The sequence below is a fragment of the Cervus elaphus genome, chromosome 18 (assembly GCF_910594005.1).
Source record: "Cervus elaphus chromosome 18, mCerEla1.1, whole genome shotgun sequence".
NCBI lineage: Eukaryota > Metazoa > Chordata > Mammalia > Artiodactyla > Cervidae > Cervus > Cervus elaphus.
The window spans coordinates 58,884,066-58,903,655 of record NC_057832.1 but is presented as its reverse complement, the minus strand read 5'-3'; the positions used below and the strand labels follow the sequence as shown (position 1 = coordinate 58,903,655).

General features: G+C 41.4%; 1 protein-coding gene across 1 annotated transcript in view; it reads right to left on the bottom strand.

Annotated features, from left to right (window-relative positions):
* The window catches only part of CTTNBP2 (cortactin binding protein 2), a 164,090-nt gene extending 149,775 nt beyond the window's left edge, over window positions 1–14,315 (bottom strand). Inside the window, exons 1-2 of the mRNA XM_043871589.1 lie at window positions 14,099–14,315; window positions 1,005–1,112 (exon numbers count right to left, since the gene is read on the bottom strand). Coding sequence (XP_043727524.1) covers window positions 1,005–1,112; window positions 14,099–14,179 — 189 coding nt within the window. The 5' untranslated portion in view covers window positions 14,180–14,315. The remainder of the gene's footprint in view (window positions 1–1,004; window positions 1,113–14,098) is intronic.
* Window positions 14,316–19,590: the final 5,275 nt, after the last annotated feature.

The following is a 19,590-nucleotide window of genomic DNA, read 5'->3' as shown; positions in this document are numbered from 1 at the left end:
TCATTACTTCAGGAACTATTGCCCCTTTCCCCACACAACTGGATTCTCAGCACATGCACCATCTCCATTACGTCTAATCATTCACCTCTCTTACCTCTTTCCCCACCACATTAGCACCCACATGGGGGAACACTGCTTTTACATTCCACAAAGTTTCACATGTTAAACTCCCGAAGACAAAGTTTACGGAACTATCTCCTGGTGGAAAAATACATCCATACTTCCTGCATAATAAATATACCCCTCTTGATTAAATGACTAAGAATCAGGACACACCTGATGACACACAAAGTATTAAATATAAAACAGAAAAAACAAAACCCTCAAGTTTGGCTTACAAACCTAATCTTGGGAATCACCAATTAGAAAATTCTACATCAAGAAAGTTTAAAAACATTTTTTTTAAGAAAACAAAACTTTGTTGAGGTATTCTAATACACTGGAAGATAATTCTTCACAAATTATGAAAAGTTAAAAATTACTATAAGATCAGATGAAAAAAGTAATAAAACTATTTAAAGATACATATGCATATATAAAGATTTAGTTTTTAACTCAAGAGTTTCTGAAAATAAGAAATCATTTATAGCTTATATAGGAAGAAAAAACCCTCTACTACCAGCAATTTCTTTTATAAATGATTCCTTAATTTTTCCTCACTGGCCTCACATACATGTAGGATACCAAGCTATCAATTTCTTGAGAACTTATGTCTTTAATCAAAGAAATATGGGAAATATAAAATGATTTCAGAAGCTACAGAGTTTTAATTCTCAAGTTCCTCAAATCGGACAGTTTAGAATCATTCTCTCTCTTTCAATGTCCATCCAACCTGAGGGTTTGTTAGGGCTTATCAAGGTTATGGGTTGGTATTCAGAAGGAGGGGCACATTATAACATTTTAAAGCTACATGACTTAAAAATTAAGAAGCGATAGCTTTGCCATTGGCCATCTGAGAGAAGAAAATGACACAGAAATGGGACTCAGCCCTAGAAGGTTCTTACCCGCAGGGCCTCGATGACGAGGTCTCTGGCCTCCAGCTCCCCTTCCATCACACTGAGGAGCATCCGAAGCTCTGATTTACTGAGGGTATCCACATCAAACTCTTTTTTCTGTAACACAAATTTAAAAAAATGAAAAAGATTCATAAAGGTATGCAGTGGATCACATTTATCCCAATGGCTCGACAAACCCAGGGGACACTGGGGCCCCACTCAGCAGCAGACAATGTAGGTTCTGACCTTCTACAAGGAGGGGTTTCCCTGGCGGCTCAGACAGTAAAGAATTTGCCTGCAACGTAGGAAGAGCTGGGTGTGAGCCCTGAATCAGAAGATCCCCTAGAAAGGGGAATGGCTACCCACTCCAATATGCTTGCCTAGAGAATTCCATGGACAGAGGAGCCTGGTGGGCTATGATTGAGTGACTAACACGTTCACTTTTTACAAGGAGAGGTAAAAACCACACAGACAATATTCCACGTCTCTCCACTAATGAGATCTATTTTCCCAGCCTGACTGCCCACCTGGCTTCAGGATCTCTTCAAATTATACCACACAAATTTAAAGTCCCTAGAGTCTGTATCAAAACAGGCCCCGTCTGTGTTGAGGAGAAGTTAGGAGGGTAGCAAAGAAAGCATGACTGTGTTCCTAGAAGGGCCCCAACATAAAGGCTCCTGGGAGGTTAGTATAAATTCCAAGACATCCAATAATAACAGGTCATGTTTATAGAACACTCTGCTGCAGAGGCCACCGGCTAGCAGCTACAGCCGAATCTGGCCCACAGATGTGTGTTACTTGGGCCACAAAGTGTTTTGTTTTCTCCAGTCAGCACTAAGAAAATCTCAAGATGTCACCAAAAATTTCAGATCACTGGCTTCTCCAAACTCAGATGACCGGGTAACCCCAGATTCACATTCCCACAGGGGAATAAGTCACAGTCAAGGAGCAGCTGTCCCTTTAGAAGGAACATGCTCTTTGCTTCCCCCACAACCACACATGTTCACATACACACACACACTCATGCACGCAGGCAATGTGATTGTAAGAGGCCAGGCCTGCCACCTCATGGAGTCATCTGGGCTGCTGGTCAGGTGTTTCTGAAGGCCCCGCTGTATGGTTATCAAATGCTTTTACACGATGCCTCTGACTTCCTGCCATTCCATAAGGCCAGCCTGAGAGGGAGCTGAGGCTGAAGTGAGTGAGTCTTCTTCCAGAGACCAGTTATCCCAGGAGGCAACGGCACCATGGCCCTGGGGGGTCATAATCCTCACCCACTGCCCATGCAGCCCCGTGCTCTTCTCTACCTTTCCTCCTTGATGACCGCATCCCACTGACACACCTTGCTTCCCATTCTTTTGTTGCCAGCTCTGCCCTCTTTCCTCACAACAGCTTTTACAAGCAGGGCTCCTGACAGCCATCTCACAGACGAAGCTGAGAGAGGACGGGTTAGCATGCTGACCGCCGGGCCTGGGTGAGTTCACAGCCCCAGCGCCCTCCAAACATGCAGCCCCCCTGCTCCCTCCCGTCACGACTCATTTGACAAACCCAGTCACCATCCAAAGAACTCGTGAAGGAACAGATCTAACCTGTTAGATCTCTATCATTCCCTCTATTTTTCAAATTAGAAAACCGCAACTCAGGAGTCAGATAATGTACCCAGATTACACAACCAGGAAATGGCAAAACTGCAACCAAGTACTGTGACTTGTCTGCACCCTTTGCCAGCATGGTGCCAACATTCTAGAGACGAAAACAGGGCTATTCTATCAATAAGCCAATGAGAACTAGTTTAGCAACTGTGTATCTGACACCATACTATCACTGTGATGACAAACAAGTAAACACAGCAGAGCCTATAAGTGACTCCAGGGACTTCCAAACAGGTACGACCAGAACTGGTCACTTCTCAGCTGCAAAAGAACCTTCTGGAAGGAGATAATTGTATAAAGGGGAACAGAGACAAGAGCTAACTGGTTCTCTGAATAAGATTTTTAAAGGATCGTACCCTTAAAATTGTTTCTTTTTGCACATACATTCAACAAAGCAGTTATTCGGAAAGGCAGGGGCTAAGGTGGGAAAAAGAGAAAAGAAAACCTGTAGCAAGCCTACGGGATGGGTAGTTCTGGGTGACCTCTGCTTGGAAGGTTAACATAGAGATGTTCACTGTGAAAAATAAAATCCAATGTATTAGAGCTCAAATTCTGCTCCCATTACTGAGTGGTGTCACTTAAGCTTTATAACCCAGTTATTCTCAAAATTCAAGCAGAAGAATCACCTGGAGACTTTGTTAACACAGACCGCTGGGCTTCATCCTTGAAGTGTGATTCAGAAAGTCTGAGGTGGGGCTGTGAATTTGCCTTTCTATGTGCTTCTGCTACTGCTGGTGGTTTTGGTCCATGGACTACATTTGGAGAAGCATTCTGTAACTTATCTGAGTCTGTTTTCTCATCGGTATAACAGAAATCCCAATATCTATCCCACAAAGTTCTTGTGAGGATTAAACAGCAACGTATCAATGACATGCACCCCTATGTTCACGGCAGCACTATTCACAATAGCTAAGACATGGAAACCTAAGTGTCCATTATGACATTGGATACGACATTATGACATTGGATGAATCAATAAAGAAGATATGGTACAAATGTATACAATGGAATATTACTCAGCCATAGAACAGAATGAAATAATACCATCTGTAGCAACATGGATGCAACCAGATTATGATACTAAGTGACGTCAGTCATCCTACGAGAAAGACAAACATCATATGAGATCACTTCTACATGGAATCTGAAATATGACACAAATAAACCTATCTACAAAACAGAACCAGATTCACAGGCTTACAAAACAGACTTTGAGGTTGCCAAGAGAGAACAGGTTCGGGGAAAGACAGAGTGGGAGTTTGGGATTAGCAGATGTAAACTATTACATGTAGAACAGATAAACAACAAGGGCCAACTGTATAGCAGAGAGAACTAATTCAATATCCTGTGAAAAAGTACAACAGAAAAGAATATAAAAAAGATTGTATACATATGTATACAATGCACCTACATATTGTGCATATATATACACATATAGGCTTCCCTGGTGCCTCAGATGGTAAAGAACTTGCCTGCAATGCAGAAGACCTGGGTTCAATCCCTGGGTCAGGCAGGAAGATCCCCTGGAGGAGGGAACGGCAACCTGGAGAGTCCCCATGGACAGAGGAGCCTGGCAAGCTACAGTCCATGGGGTTGCAAGGAGTTGAACATGACTGAGTGGCTAACACACACACATTTGTGTGTGTGTGTGTGTGTGTGTGTATGTGTGTGTGTAACAGAATCACTTTGCTGTACAGTAGAAATTAACTACACTTCAATTCAAAAAAAGAATGTATCGATGAAGTAAGTGCTAAATAAAGGCAGGTGATTGTTGTTATTATTAAAGTTGAGAGCTCCCAAATGTTTTAAAAGGGAGGAGTGGGATATTGGCTATGAGCCTATTTCTTTGAAAATCTACCAACCCAAGTCTAATAAACTCAGTTTATTGACTATGATGAGAGACAGACTCATTTATCCTGGTTTTTCCCACTGCAATGGGAAAGTAAGCTGCAATTCTTATGTGCTTTAGAGGGTAATGTTTTATTAATGCTGCCGGTGGTTCTAAAGATTTTAATTAATTGTATATTTTATTGTCCTTGTTTCCCCGAAGCTTCATAAGCAAAGCACTCCACTTTAAAAACTAATAAATTATGAAAGACTTTGCCACAATTTGATTCACATTAGAGTCAGAAGAGCTTGCCCTGGTTCCATCATCATCAACATCACAACACTGTGACCTGCAACCAGCACGTCTATTCTTTTTAATGTATTACCATCGATAAAAAGGAAGTTATTAAAGAAACAGTGTTACAAGGATTCTTGCTAAACAATAAATTGTTACAGAGAATGTTAAAAAAAATCTGTCTTAATTTATTAAGTGATGCATTATTTTAAACATAGTGCATCTATCTGCCTGCTTCTCTGTCCTCTACCTCTCACCCTTGCTTCCAAACTGAAGGCACTTCTAATTTGTGGCCTTCAACAATAAAGATATTGTAAGAATATTTTCAAATGGTCATTCTCCAATACTTGACGTTTTCACCTCCTAAACTGGCAAAATATGAGTAAAAGAAAGTATATGAAATTATGTTATAGGTCTTAGACTGGGTATTTCACAAATAAATTCAAAGAATTTTGGTATTTTTAGAAAAGCAAAGCCCAGAACCAAAAAAAAAAAAAAAAATCTCATTAAAAACTCTATTATTGTCTCATATGAAGTATCATTTATCTGACCTGACACATTTATAGTACAAAAGTACTTAGATACAGAAAAAGCAATTATTAAAGTCTCTTGGTTTAAGAGTAAAATGATCATTTTAAATTGTACTTTAAACTACTTTGAGGTGTGACTGACATAAAAGATGCTGTACATATTTAATGTATACAATTTGATGGGTTTGAAGGTAAGTAAACACCCACAAAATCTTCACCACAATCTATGCCATAAACAAATCTATCACCTACAAAAGTTTCCTCTCATCCTATTTACTATTTTTTTTGTGATAAATCATGGAATATTTGAAAAAACTAACTTGAAAACCTAATTTTCAAAAGAAGATACAAGACAGGATAGATCTAAATGCCACACTCACATAAAAAAATCAGGATCTACATAAAGGTCCCTAAGCAAATATGATACCCATGCCCTTGTCACCCAAAAACCAGAGCAGACATGTTCAGAGACTAAACTTTATTACCACTGCAATAGCTTTTCCTAATTAACAGGGAAAAATTCAAATCCCATGTTTTTTTTTTTTTTAATGATGGCAAGGCACTCAGACAGAAAAGGAATAAAAAAATCTGGTAGATTTCAACTCCACAGGCCACTCTCCTGCCTACCATGTTTGATGTTTGCCAGAAAAAGGACCCTAGGAAAAGCACTTCTTAACACCTAGTTAGAAAATCCAGCACAGGCAGCCTAAACTAATCCTGAATCTGGTCATCAGATAGAAAGATTTCTTTGGGACATACATACATGGAAAAGGAGACACAACCTCAAACTCTTATTGTTCAACACAAAAGTCTGCAACGCCTTAATTTATCTGGGGCAGGTGTAGGACAGCATTCTCCTGAATATTCTCCTACAAGCTTCCAAAAAAAAAGGAAAAGGAAGAAAGATGATAAAATAGAAGCTGGCTGAATTGTCATCTTAAATTGCCAGATCTGAACACTGGCCAATACCAAGTTTCCCCCACTACCACTCTTCTCACACTCTTCCTGAAAGAAAAAAATTTAAATGCTTTGTTTACACAGGAAATTCAAACTTGGTCGTTCAGTCGTGTCCTACTCTCTACGACCCATTGGACTGTAACTCGCCAGGCTCCTCTGTCCATGGGGAGTCTCCAGGCAAAAATACTGGAGTGGGTTGCCATTCCCTTCTCCAGGGGATCTTCCCAACCCAGGGATGGGGATGGAATCCGCATCTTCTGTGTCTCTTGCACTGCAGGCAGATTCTCAACCCACTGAGCCACAAAAGGGCCAGAAGACCCTTTAGGAATTAATGGGGTCAGCACATTGATAGGCACCAAAAGAGCCTTTAGAAGTTATTATGATTATGAGCCGCAGCGGCAAAAGTACCCTTCAGATCTTTGCCCATATGCATCAGCTATGGTGATAATCTAGTGACCAGATACAAAGCGAAACATGCACTCTGGCTCTTCTCAGATACCAAGAGCATCTCCATTTCAAATCTAGTGGGCTGTGCCTACATTTGATCAATGAATTTACAAGGGAGGGAGGAGGGGTGTCTGAGAAAGCAGATGGATTGAAAGAACGTTACCTCATCTCTTTGGATCTCAGGTTTCTCAGCAGTAAAATGAGAAAGCTGTACGAAGTGATCTCTGAAATCTCTTCCAGCCCCCAAATGCCCTCATTTCACATACCATCAGAGTAACTGGATTATTGGGCTGAGGAAATTTAGGTCATTCCCTGAAGCCTTTGAGAAATATTTGAAGAAAAATTGATTTTTGCCTCTTTGCTTAGAAGGTACAGAAATATGTTTTCCTGCCAGTTTAATAGTGGGCTTCCCTTGTGGCTCAGCTGGTAAAGAATCCACCTGCAATGTGGGAGACCTGGGTTCGATCCCTGGGTTGGGAAGATCCCCTGGAGAAGGGAAAGACTACCCACTCCAGTATGCTGGCCTGGAGAATTCCATGGGCTGTATAGGCCCATGGGCTCGCAAAGAGTCAGGCACAACTGAGTGACCTTCACTTTCACTTTGACTAATAATTAATAATGCATTTAGAACTTTTCGTGTAAGCAAGATTTATGCTTTGGGAATGAATTTAAAAGGTTGTAAAGAGGAGCAAAGCAATGAAACTCATATTGAGACTTCAAGGAGAAAAATCAAAATTTGAAAACTATCATTAACATGGAAAAATTAAATCCAGGTACAGAGAACATTTCCACTCTTTTTAAAATGGATAGCCAATTATAAGGATTTTCATGATGAAAAGTACATGTGTTCATGGTCTAAAACTATATTTCTGCAGTTATGTCTTGCTTTGAGATTATTCCTTCTGATTTCTTTCTATAGGGAGGTAAGAGTATTCCTGATCAGAGTTGCACACTTCTGATCTTGTTCTTCCTAGTCCTCCTTTCTCCTCTAATTTATCTGAATCCCATTTTCTTCAGGACACAGCTCAAATCTCCCTTCCTTAGGTCTTTTAGACTCAGAAGTCTCTCACTCTCAATTCAGCCTTAAGAGTCTATTCTGTTAGTTTATTTACAAGTAATCATGCCCTGCTTCATGTGTATCTTCACTTTTTTATACTTACTTATCCATATTAACTCTCCATTTTCTCACCTCTACTAGATGTGTCAGGACAGCAAGAGCAATTACATCTTTGAATGATTTTACTTAACATACATGCCTCCCACTTTTGGTATGAAAATGCCTCTTTTGCTCAGTATAAAAACACAAAGCATGTAAAATGACGTGTTAACCGATACACCAATCTTACTAAGATACAACGTGATGGCTCACTCTAGGGGCAACTAAGTAACTGATAGGTCATTTTCATTCATTTTCCAAAAATCATTTACAGTAACCTAAAGTAGGGCAACTTGGCATGCGCCTTTAAAGCCACATGCTGAGAACTTGGGCTCAGCTCTCCATGGCCATGCACCTCAAATCAACCATGCCGCCGGGGATCTGCCATGCAAGACAAGCAACTCCATGTATTAGAAGGAAGTAAAACCAACAAGTGAACAGACTGTCAGGAAGGAAACCTGGTAATGGATGTAATTAATTTTAAGTAGGAGAAAAGGGGAATGAAAAGCACAAATATGGCTCAGCCAGGGGCAGCAGCGTTTCATAATTAAGGACGGTTACCTCCCTTCCCTTCTCCCCCTTTCACAACTCCTCTAACCTCCATTTTAACTCTGGAAAAGAAGGACCACATCTCAGATAAAACAAACATCTATTTCCATCGTAACCCATTTTTTTTCAATATTAACAACACCTCACATGTGACATGGATCATTTTCACATGTGAGCTGGCACCCAGATCCAGTAACTTTCCTTTATGAAGCTTAGAATGCATGGAAGACTATCACTTCAATTATCTGCAGGTGGCAAATGTCAGCACGCTGATTTTTAAGTGAAGAGCTAAGACATGGACAACTAAATGAACTTTCTTACAGTGACAAAACTCTTCTGTAGAAGAACTCAGGCCTTTGGCATCACATTGTTGCCTTTTCAATGAAATATAAAAATGTCAGAATCAAATCATCTGCAAACAAGTATCCATTCCACATAGCAACGTTAACTTGGCTCCACTGCACTTACTATAATAACATTTTAAATTCATGTTCAACGTGTTTGGTTATTTATTAACAATTTACTTCAAGAGAACACTTTTTTCCCTCCTGCATTAGTGGGTTCTTTACTAGTGCCACCAAGCAAGCCCCAATTTTTTTTTTTCCTAAAATTGAGATTTATACATGGATGGGACCACACTGTGCACAGCACTAGTATGATTCTGTTATTTTTGTGCAAGTTATTTTAACAAAGTAAAATTTTAAAAATCCTCTGCTATCAATGTCATCATCATCATCTCTCTTGTAACTGTTCTCCATTTCTTTACCTAATCGTCAAAGACAAGTTTCCTTTTCCACATAATATAAGTCCTGCACAGGAGCTCCAACAGAGAATACAACCAAGCGTATTCAAAGAAAAGCCGCCTTCTAAAGCAATGCTCAGATATGCCTAGGTGGTAAAGTACGCAGGGGGAGAAGGGAGAGAAACTGGCACCAACCTTCCTGGGCACATTCAAATTTGAATTCTAGTCCCACACTTGTGGACATCTGCAGACAATTCCAAATGTCCTTCCTGCCCAATCTTTCCTTCTACTCCCTTTTCCTGTTTCCAAGCTTTCCAGCATCTCTCTTGACCCCTTCTCAACCATCCTCCCCCTCCACACCCCCTAGTGGGTGATGTGGCCTTGACTCTATTATTAGAAGAATTCAGGATGGGAGGGGTGCACTTTCCACCCCTCCACCACCACATCCCCAGCCTCAATCATTGTTCTGATGAGGGAAAAATCTAAAGGGAAAACTAACCATGTTGGAAATTTAATTAAAAAAAAAAATCTGTAAAGCAGCTGAAATATCATTGAGAAAAGCAGTTTAGAAGGGAACAATATAAAATGAAAACCAACAACCACAAGAATCAGAAGAAGAAGAAACAAGAAGAGATCTATCATTACTACAAATCACAGGCCAACGGCTTCATTACAATCTGGTAACACATGAAGTAAAATTTCTAGTTAGTCCATCAACATTAAGGATTATGACCCAGGCTCTTGATGAGTGTTCACTTTCTTTATTCAATAAATATTGGTGGAATATCTATCATGTACCACAGAGTCATGTACGGATGTGAGAGTTGGACCATAAAGAATGCTGAGTGCTGAAGAATTGATGTTTTCAAACTGTGGTGCTGGAGAAGACTCTTGAGGATCCCTTGCGCAGCACGGAGATCAAACCAGTCAGTCCTAAAGGGAATCAACCCTGAATATTCATTCATTGGAAGGACTGATGCTGAAGTTCTAATACTTTGGCCACCTGAAGCTAAGAGCCAACTCATTGGAAAAGACACTGATGTTGGGAAAGACTGAAGGCAGGAGGAGAAGGGGATGACAGAGGATGAGATGGTTGGATGGCATCACCGACTCAATGGACATGAGTATGAGCAAACTCTGGGAGACAGTGAAGGACAGAGAAGCCTGGTTTGCTTCAGTCCTTAGGAGTCTGAGATCCAAAGAGACAAAACTGAGTGACTGAACAACAACAATCTACCACGTGCCTGGAACTGTACTAAGAAACCTCTGCTTCAAACAAAATCCACACCGCTCTCCTTGAGGAAGGAGGCCGCTCTCTCCCAGTGAGAGCCTTGCTGTCCATATGATCAACAGCAGATATCTGTATATGGCTAAGAACTAAGTCTCTGAAACATTTCTCACCTCATAAAGTTATGTGACGCACAAGAGGATAAGACCAAGTGGGAATCTAGGCACATGGATTCAATCACAGAAGAGGACAAATATTTTTCTCTTAACTAAGTTACTCCTGTGAGAAATATAACAATGACAACAATAATGAAGTCCAACACACAGATGCAAATAGAAATATACAACCTTTTCAAGAAGAAACAAAGCACCATCATGATAAAATCACATATATTCTTACTTGGGGAATAGTTTCGTACATTTTTTTTTTCAACTTCTAAGCGGTTTTTCTAAAGCACATAGTTGAGACTGAAACCTCTATGCTCGTCTTTGTCCCAGGCCTCCTCTCAAGGAATCCTGGAGACCCGTCATACCTGCACAGTGCTACCTGCAGTCTTCCTGTCCAAGTCCTCCATCCTTCTGTGGAATGCTTTCAGATCTTTCCACCAGGAATCCTCCCTGTGACTCTTTCCCCAGGTTCTTGCTGCAGTTTTTTTGTGGCTCTCATGACCCCATGGTCTTTGATTTGATTCCTTGAGTGCCTGTGAGTTTCTACCACTGCAATGTTCTACTTTAGAACAGCAAAGGTGTTACAGTATCTCCATCTCTGTATGTGTTTGGTAATGTGTGTTAAATCCAGAAAATCTGTTACCTAATTACCTTGAAATTCTCAAAACTCTATAGCTGCCACATAACTATAATTTTTAAAGAAAGCTTAGCAAAATTGGCTTTAAAAGTTCTTTCTATTGGGTTTATATTCAATATTGTCACCCGGGAACACAATTTTCAAGGTGCTGGCTGTTAATTTGTTTAACATCACTATTGTGCATTCTTAACAAAATCATTGTCCAAGTTTTTTCTTGTCACTATCACCATGACAACAAAATTTTGTGTATTAACTGCTCCAGAAAAGCCTAGAAGAACAAGAATGTTGGTCCAGTTCCCAAACATAGCTCTAAAAAGATCTGTGTTTTCCTTTTACTCTTAAATTCTTCGGTGACAATTAAAGGCAGGAAGATTCCTGTCTTCCATACTGCCTTATCCATTAGGAGTTAGTTTTGGAGTAGGAATAGCAATATAGTCAAAGAGTCATCACATTCGGCTAAGATGCTGAAAACAATCCAAGTCTCCAGCACGGTTCACAGCAAACACTATTAATATGATCCTACTGAAAAATGTAGTTGTTACCTTAGCCTTATACTTCGGATGCTCTCAGGATTTAAACAGCTAAGAATGAGGACCACAACTAAATTTAAAATACTCCACTGAAAATCATATTAAGCTGAAAACTATAAATTAAACTTGTCTCTAAGCAACAATCTAAATAGTCAAAACTTAATGAAAACATTCACTTTCAAAAATAGCCTACCGCTTGGGTCTCTGTTGGCTCATTACTGCCAAATATACATGTAAAATGCATAATACGTAAACCAACTTAAAATAAATTTCAAAAATTCAAAAAAGAATCACCCACTAAAATAATTAAGTCCTCAGTTGCCATAAACCTAAAATGCATAATCATGCCTTTAAATTTTAATCATTAGACTAGAGGCAATTATAATGACAAATATTCTTTAACCTAGCTTTTCTTTAATTAAAAAATCAGTCCATAGATCAAGAGGCAGCTATAGGCAGATTGTACGTTACTTCAGTTTACCACATATGAAGCCATCATTAAAATTTCACTAAATACCAAACATTTTTAAAATATTAGATTAAGAATTCTTACTGCATCTCCTCAGAACCCTATAGGAGTCTATGGAAATAACAAAGGAGTTTCACTTTCACAGGTTTTTCATGGCTATTCTAATCCACCAGGATGAAATGATCAAACCTCTAAGCAGTTAAAATATCAGACTCCTGAAAATTTAAACAGCAGAAAGGGAACACTGACCTTCCTAATACAAAAATCTGCTTGTGACTAAAGCTCTGTTTGTAATCACACCAAATAAAACTATTTGGTAGCTACTATTTGGTAGTAGGAAGCTACTGACCATAACTCAGCTGTTTTTGTTTAATTATTTGATGATTAAAACAGAGTGTATAGAAAGAAACCCACTTTAAGTCAATTAAGCAAACAAATTCAACCTTTCTGGGAAACAAGAAACACACCTCTTTCTTTTCCCTCAATCCCCTCCCCTTACCATCTCTTGGGGATAAAGGTACCCAATCATGTCAACTTCTCAGACAGGTTTGTTGTCTTAACAGCTAGCTTCTTTATAGTACCTTACACAGGGGAACTGATTTCCTGCATCACAAGTCGGTAGGTTTCATAAGAAATCTTAAGACATTTTCTATGTAAAGAATGAGCCATAAATTTCCCCTAAAAGTTTCAAATCAAAACTTGCCAGTTTCACAAGTGGAAAACAGCAGCCCTCCGCCTCAGTGTTTCCTTCCCTCCCTGTTTCTCTTTTCCTTCCCAGGCTCAGCTCTTCACATGGCCAAGTAGCTTTCCTCCACCTCTCTCCTTCACCTCTCCAGAAAGCCGTATCTCCAAACAGAGGGGTAGGAAGTTAAGGCAGCCCTGGATATTCACACCTGGCCATGCCCTCCGCTACTCCTTCACGGACACTGGTCAGGTCACGGGTGGGAAAAACGCCAGGGCGTCCACGCTTGGCTCATGGGATCCCGCCAAGGTTGGAAGACGCTCCCAGAGCTGCCTTCCTTTGCAGATCCTTGCAGCTCCTCCGGAGCTGTTTCCCAAACCCCGAAAACATTTTCACGCAGGTATTGTGCGACTGGCCTTCCCCCAAGGTAGGGGCTGGAAACTAACCGTTGAGCCTCTCTGCACTGGGTATTCTGGGGGTGAAAGGAGGGGCCAGCAAGAGATGGAAGCTCACTTGGCTTCTAGATCCCAGCGGAGAACAATGTGTTGATACCAGGTGCTGCGCCTCAAACCCGCCGGGATCTTGAGAAGAACGAGGACATCTCGCCCGCCTCAACACCAACCATCACCAAGTGATGGGGCAGCAGGCAGCTAGGACCCAAGCGCCCGCGCTCAGCGGCAGCAGCGCCCACAGCTGGGCATGGGGCCGCTCCCAGGGGGCCTCAGGCACGGAAATACACACAACACACACGTACATACATACACAACACACATACACACACACAATGGGCATCCCGACAGCGGATCGGCGCCGACCCACCTCCCCCACGCAGCTTTCCGGGTCCGCGGAGGGGTGCCAGGCACCCCCGAGACACGCGTCCACAAGCACGCGAGCAGCCAGAGGCGAACAATAGGGGGTCAAGTTCGCCAGGAAACACACCCCTGCCCGCGCCCCTGGCCAAACCCGACCGCCGCAGAGGGGCGCGTGCAGGGGCCGCACAGGACGCACGCCTGGAGCCCGGAGACCCGGGCAGACCAGGGTTGCGACCCGCGAGGCGCGCAGAGGGCAAACGAGATCCCCAGACCAGACGACCGCCTCGCCCCGGCCTCCGGGGATGAGGCGACCCCGTAGAGGGGGCACTCCGAGGAGAGGGCACCGGGAAGCGCCCGGGCGTGCGGAGCGCCCCGGGGGGCGCCCAGCCCGGCATCGCGTGCCCACCCTGGGACCTCGATTACCGCCGCCTCCGCCGGGGCCCCGGCCGCGTCCTCCGGGGCGCGGGAGAAGTCGGGCTCGCAGCTCGCGCCGTCCGTCGCCATCTTCCTGCTCTAGCGGATCCGAAGGCGAGCTCGGAGCGGCGGCTCCAGGTTCAGCCCTCCCGGCGCGGGCGGCGCTTAACCCGCGGCGGTCCGGGGACGCGGGCGCTCGCAGCCGGGCCGCCGCCGCCGCCGCCGCGCTCCCTCCGCCCCTAGCCGCCGCCCCCGCCGCCTTAACCCGCTGCGCGCCGGCGCGCCGCCCGGGCCCGGCCGGCAACCATCCGCCGCTCGTCGAGGTACGAGAACTGGGCACATGCCCAGGCCGGGGTGAGGCCCCGAGCGCAAATAGGACAGTCAAAGCCCCGGGGCGAGGTGAAGAAAGAGCCCAGGAGCTGATTATCCTGACACGGCCCCACGGAGGTGGCGGTGCAAAGACATACGGATTAAATGTCCGGCCTCCCGAATCCGAATTCTCTATCAGAGCAAGGAAGGCCCTTCTCTTCAGTTCCCTCAAGGCCACGTCTAGAAATCACATAAGGCACCCTTTTCATTTTTTCTTTAAAAAAAAATTCCCCCCCCCCCCCAACAGTACCGCCAGGACGTTTTTACTCATTTGGTTTATATGCCTGCCTTTGTTTGCTTCTCATTCTCCAAAACCATCAAATTCCCGATCAGAATGTCTGCTACTACCAATTATTGCGTTACCGGCCCCCTCAGCTGGACCTATCTATGCAATCTCTTTCCAAAAAGGTGAAAGCAGGCTAACCAAGAAATGTTGTGTCATTGCTTGTAAAAGACAGCTCTCTACTCTTAAGAGAATTTAAAAGAATTATCCCCATGTAGTGGGGACACGTAGGGCTTCCAGTGGCTCAATGGTAAAGAATCTGCCTGTCAATTGAGCCACAGGAGAGGCGGGTTTGATCCCTGCATTGGGAGGATCCCCTGGAGAAGGAAATGGCCACCCGCTCCAGTATTCTTCCCTGGAAAACCGATGGACCTAGGAGCCTGGCAGGTTACAGTCCATGAGACCGCAAAAGTGTCAGACACAACTTCCAGACTGAACAAGGACAAAGTGAGGACACACACCAAAGAACAAGACAGAACAAAAGCTTGCCTAAAAAGTGATTTTATGGGAATTATAAAGTCTCAGAAGGTATCTCATGAGTGAGTTAGGCCCAAACTCTTCATTTTCCCTCCCCACATTGGTTTCGATTGCTACCCTTTCCTGCCAATTCCTCGGATGTGAAAATCTATCACCTTATCAAGACCATATGGTGTAGGCTTTCCCAAATCTCCAGATCCCAAAAATGTGTTGAAAGCACAAAATCAAATGGAGGCATTCAAGCTATGTTTCAAAGAAGTAAAAGCAAATCACAACCAAATCCTGGACTCGAAATTCTGGAAGATGAATATCTAGTTTGAGGGTTACAGATCAGAGTTCATTTTTTAAAATGGCAGCCTCCTAAATGAAAGCGCTTTAATTGCTTCACTTTCCAAATTGGATCTAAATATAAGGCAAAACAGGGCAGAGAAAATCTTTTCTGCAAAGGTCCTTAAAGGGGATAATTGATAAATTGCAAAAAGTTCCCTTCCAGAAGAGTGCTACATCCAGAAAGAACTTTCACCTGGAATCCTGGGGTTAAGGGTCACAGGTTTAGAAATCACTTCCGGCATGTCCTCTAAGCAGAAGTGTTCATTTATTTTCTTTTGATTTCTCTCTGGTAGTTCCTCCCTCTCTTATCCGCATGGTTTTCATCCTTGTTCATTATACCACTTTCTTTTATCAATATTTTCTTTGAAATTGCTCAATATTAGAATAACTAGACTCCTTATTAGATAAAAGAAAAGCATTTGATCGTAAAACTTAGACGCTGAGCTGATAGTAAAAATTTTAAGTTGGAATCAAAAGCATTCCTTGTTCTTTCCAAAATGCATTTTCACACCATAAGGTAATATATTTTCTTGATACTGATACTTGATACTGAAATTGAATTACTACCCAAGAAATTAACCAACTCACTTCTGAAAAAATGAAAGAGTAAACTTCACTTGGGAGTTAAGAACTAGAAATATGACATGACAATATTTCTGGGAAGCAAATCTCATTTATTTTATACATGAAGCTCAATTTAAAAAAAATCATCATTGGGAATAAATAGCTTTTATTAGTCTAAACAAAATTAAAACTATCACATCAGAAAGAAATCAATCCCTGAGTGTTTTCTTTTCTCTCTCATTTTTTTAAAAATGAAAAATAAACAAGTAGGAAAGGAAGAAAGAAAGAAAAAGAAGTCACAGAACATTTTCTATCTGCCAAAATTCAAGACCTGGGAAGAAAAACAGCATTTTTGTCTCTACCTTAAACTTGCCATTGCCCACTGCTGAGGGTTGAAGGAATGTCCCAACCTACTGCACAGAAGTAGGACACCAGGAGTTAACTCCCTCACTAGTTGCCCAGCTGGGATTGCTTCTCCACCAGGAGGACACTTGATGGATTAAATTCTCTCCTGAATTAGCATCTGTTGAGGTTGCAAATTAACTCTTTCTGAAATAATTTCTTTGCACAAAGACAAGCTCAGTTAGAGTCAAACCAAAACAGATCTGAAAGGGTACTGACTTGATGGCTTTAGAAGTTAAATCTTTTGAAGCTTCATTAAACAGCTAAAACATGTACTGCAGAAACCAACACAACATTGCAAAACAATCCCCCCCCCCAAAAAAAAGACATCCTAGGGTTTGAATGAAAATTTCTGGAAGATGGGAAAAAGAAGGGGTGAAAGTATAAGCAGGAAGAAAAGCAATGAATATATATAACAAAATGAATAATGATTTCTAATTAGTAAATTTCTTTCAGTATTAAAATGGAAGGAGAGATATTGAATATTTTACAAACAGAGAAAACTATTGGTTACATTGCGTTCTCCTTTGAACAAAAGGGATGATCCACTGACAAATGAATTTAGACAAATTATTTTCTGAATCCACGAATAAAGGTATTTGTGCTGAGCCATAGCACACTCTTCAAGATTCTCTTTTAAAACCAAGGAAATGGGTTTCTGCAGCTAGAAATGCAGACTTTGCTTGGGGAACCAAGTGGCTTTCTGATTAAACCATGGCCTTGACCTCACTGGCCACATCCTCCAACCCACTAAACCAAAACCCCAGAGTCTTATACATAATGATGCAATGTGTGCTTCCTTCCATGTGAAAAGATGAAAGAACTTACACATGTATCAAAACTGGTTCCCTGTTAGAATAAGAAAATTCTTAATTTCAGTCAATGGCAACATTTATGTTAACTGCAAAGAGCAAACCATATGTTATCATGCCTTACTGTTGCCAAATGACAAAATTACTGAGTAGCATATCATTTCTGACTCTATCCACAGGGCTATAGTCATACAATTTAAATATTCCAGACCATGCTTATCCCAGTCTACACCACGGTGGCCAACCTGGGAAGCCCGAGATCTTGACATAAGAAATTCTAACAAAAGAGCACAGATGAGCTTTGACTGCCCTTTATCTATCACATGTTTTTGAAACCAAGACATTGCCAGAAATGAGTTTTCATATGACCTAACTACATTCCCTCTTAGTCAACTTGTCATTATCTGCATGTGCTCAGGCTCTTTGTGGATTTCTCAGTAAATTTAATCCTAATCTAGTAAGCCACTCAATGTCAACAACCTATGATTTTGGAAGGCCGCCTCCACCAACTGCAGTTGGTGTGTGCCAAGGGAATGCAAGCTAATTTTACCTAAACTAAAAGCAAAATATAATTAGGAAATTAAACATGCCAGGTAGATGCAAGCCAAAACTAAACATAAATATATTATTATAATCACTCCCAGGCCCTTTTAACACCACCTCTAGCTGGGAACTGCATTTGGTCACTCAATACTAAAGCAATGTCCAAATACAAGATTTTTTTTTGAAGAGTTAAGGTTTCAGTAACAACATTATTCCCCAGTTTGGTCACTAAGAACAGAAACTCAGGCTAATATAGAACAATACAGTAGTGTTGCTTCACTTCTATTTGTGTGCTTAGTCGCTCAGTCGTGTCCGTCAGGCTCATCCATCCATGGCGATTCTCCAGGCAAGAATGCTGGAGTTCCCATTCCTTCCTCCAGGGGATCTTTCCAACCCAGGGATCAAACCCAGGTCTCCTGCATTGTGGGTGGATTCTTTACTGTCTAAGCCACCAGGGAAGCACTTCCATTTAATGTTTTTAAAATCTTAAACTATTATTTGCTGGTTAGACTCTTATCTGCAGAAGTCATTTCCAAGAGTTAGTTTTAGTGCAAAACCATTGTGGAAAAACAATTTTAACAAAGAAATCTAGTCCATTGCTGTCCCTCATCCACCTGAATTGGAAATGAATCTGATTATTTCCGTTTATTCAGCCTCTTTAGCAACCTCAGAAGCCTGCCTTATGTAGTTACTAGGCAACCACCAAAGCAAGGGTGTTTATACCATTAGGCATTAATTATAGAGAGCTTTATTTTTCTTAGAAAGTTTAAAAACTATTTAAATAGATTATGAGATCAGACCCTTTTCTCCTCTGATGAGGAATGCAGAGCTAGCTCTAAAATCAAAACTGAGATTTTCTTTTCACTATGGGAAAAGAATGTATGTATGTATTGTCCAATTCAAAGGTAAAGGTAGTACTTGAAGAATTGATAAGGAAACTAGAGATGATGGCCTTAAATTTTGATAAATATGTAGATGGAATATATGATTGACTTAGTGATGATCTACTTCTGACACAAAATGCAAAACAAGGGTCTTCTTCAGCGGTTCAGTGATTAATACTCTGTGCTTCTACTGCAAGGAGCACAGGGCACAGGTTCAATCCCAGGTCTAGGAAGTAAGATCCCACATACTACGCAGTGTGTGTGTGCGCATGGTGGGGGGGGGGTGGGGGGTTGGTGGGTGGGAAAGATGTATAAAACAAACAAAAAATGCAAGAGAAAAGCCATAAGTATATAGCTCACTAATGGAAAGTTGTGAAATAAATGATATACCAATGTTTCCCAGATAATTGTCATCATTAGCCATATACCAAGTTAATGGAGTTTGAAATATTTTTGGAATTTTTGAGACATAAATTCCAGCTTATACTGCCCCAAATCTCACTTTATGACAATAGTTTTGGTCTACATTTTTTTAACTGTTTCAAATCTGTTGGCCTTATTTAAAAGTGCCTGAAAATATGTCGTCATTATTTGAAAAGGCATACTATAAATACACGTAGCAGACATTATTCAATTAACCAAACACAAAATAAAATTTAAGTCAAAACATGAATAAAGCAATGTCATAGCTAGACTTGAAGGCTTGGTCTTATTTATGATTCAGAATTTAAAGAAAAAAAAACCGTTGGTATTGCTATTTTCATCCTAGGGAAAGTGAAGTCACCTATAGAATAGTCAAGAAAAATACTTCTGAAAAAACATTAAGGTTTAAGTAGT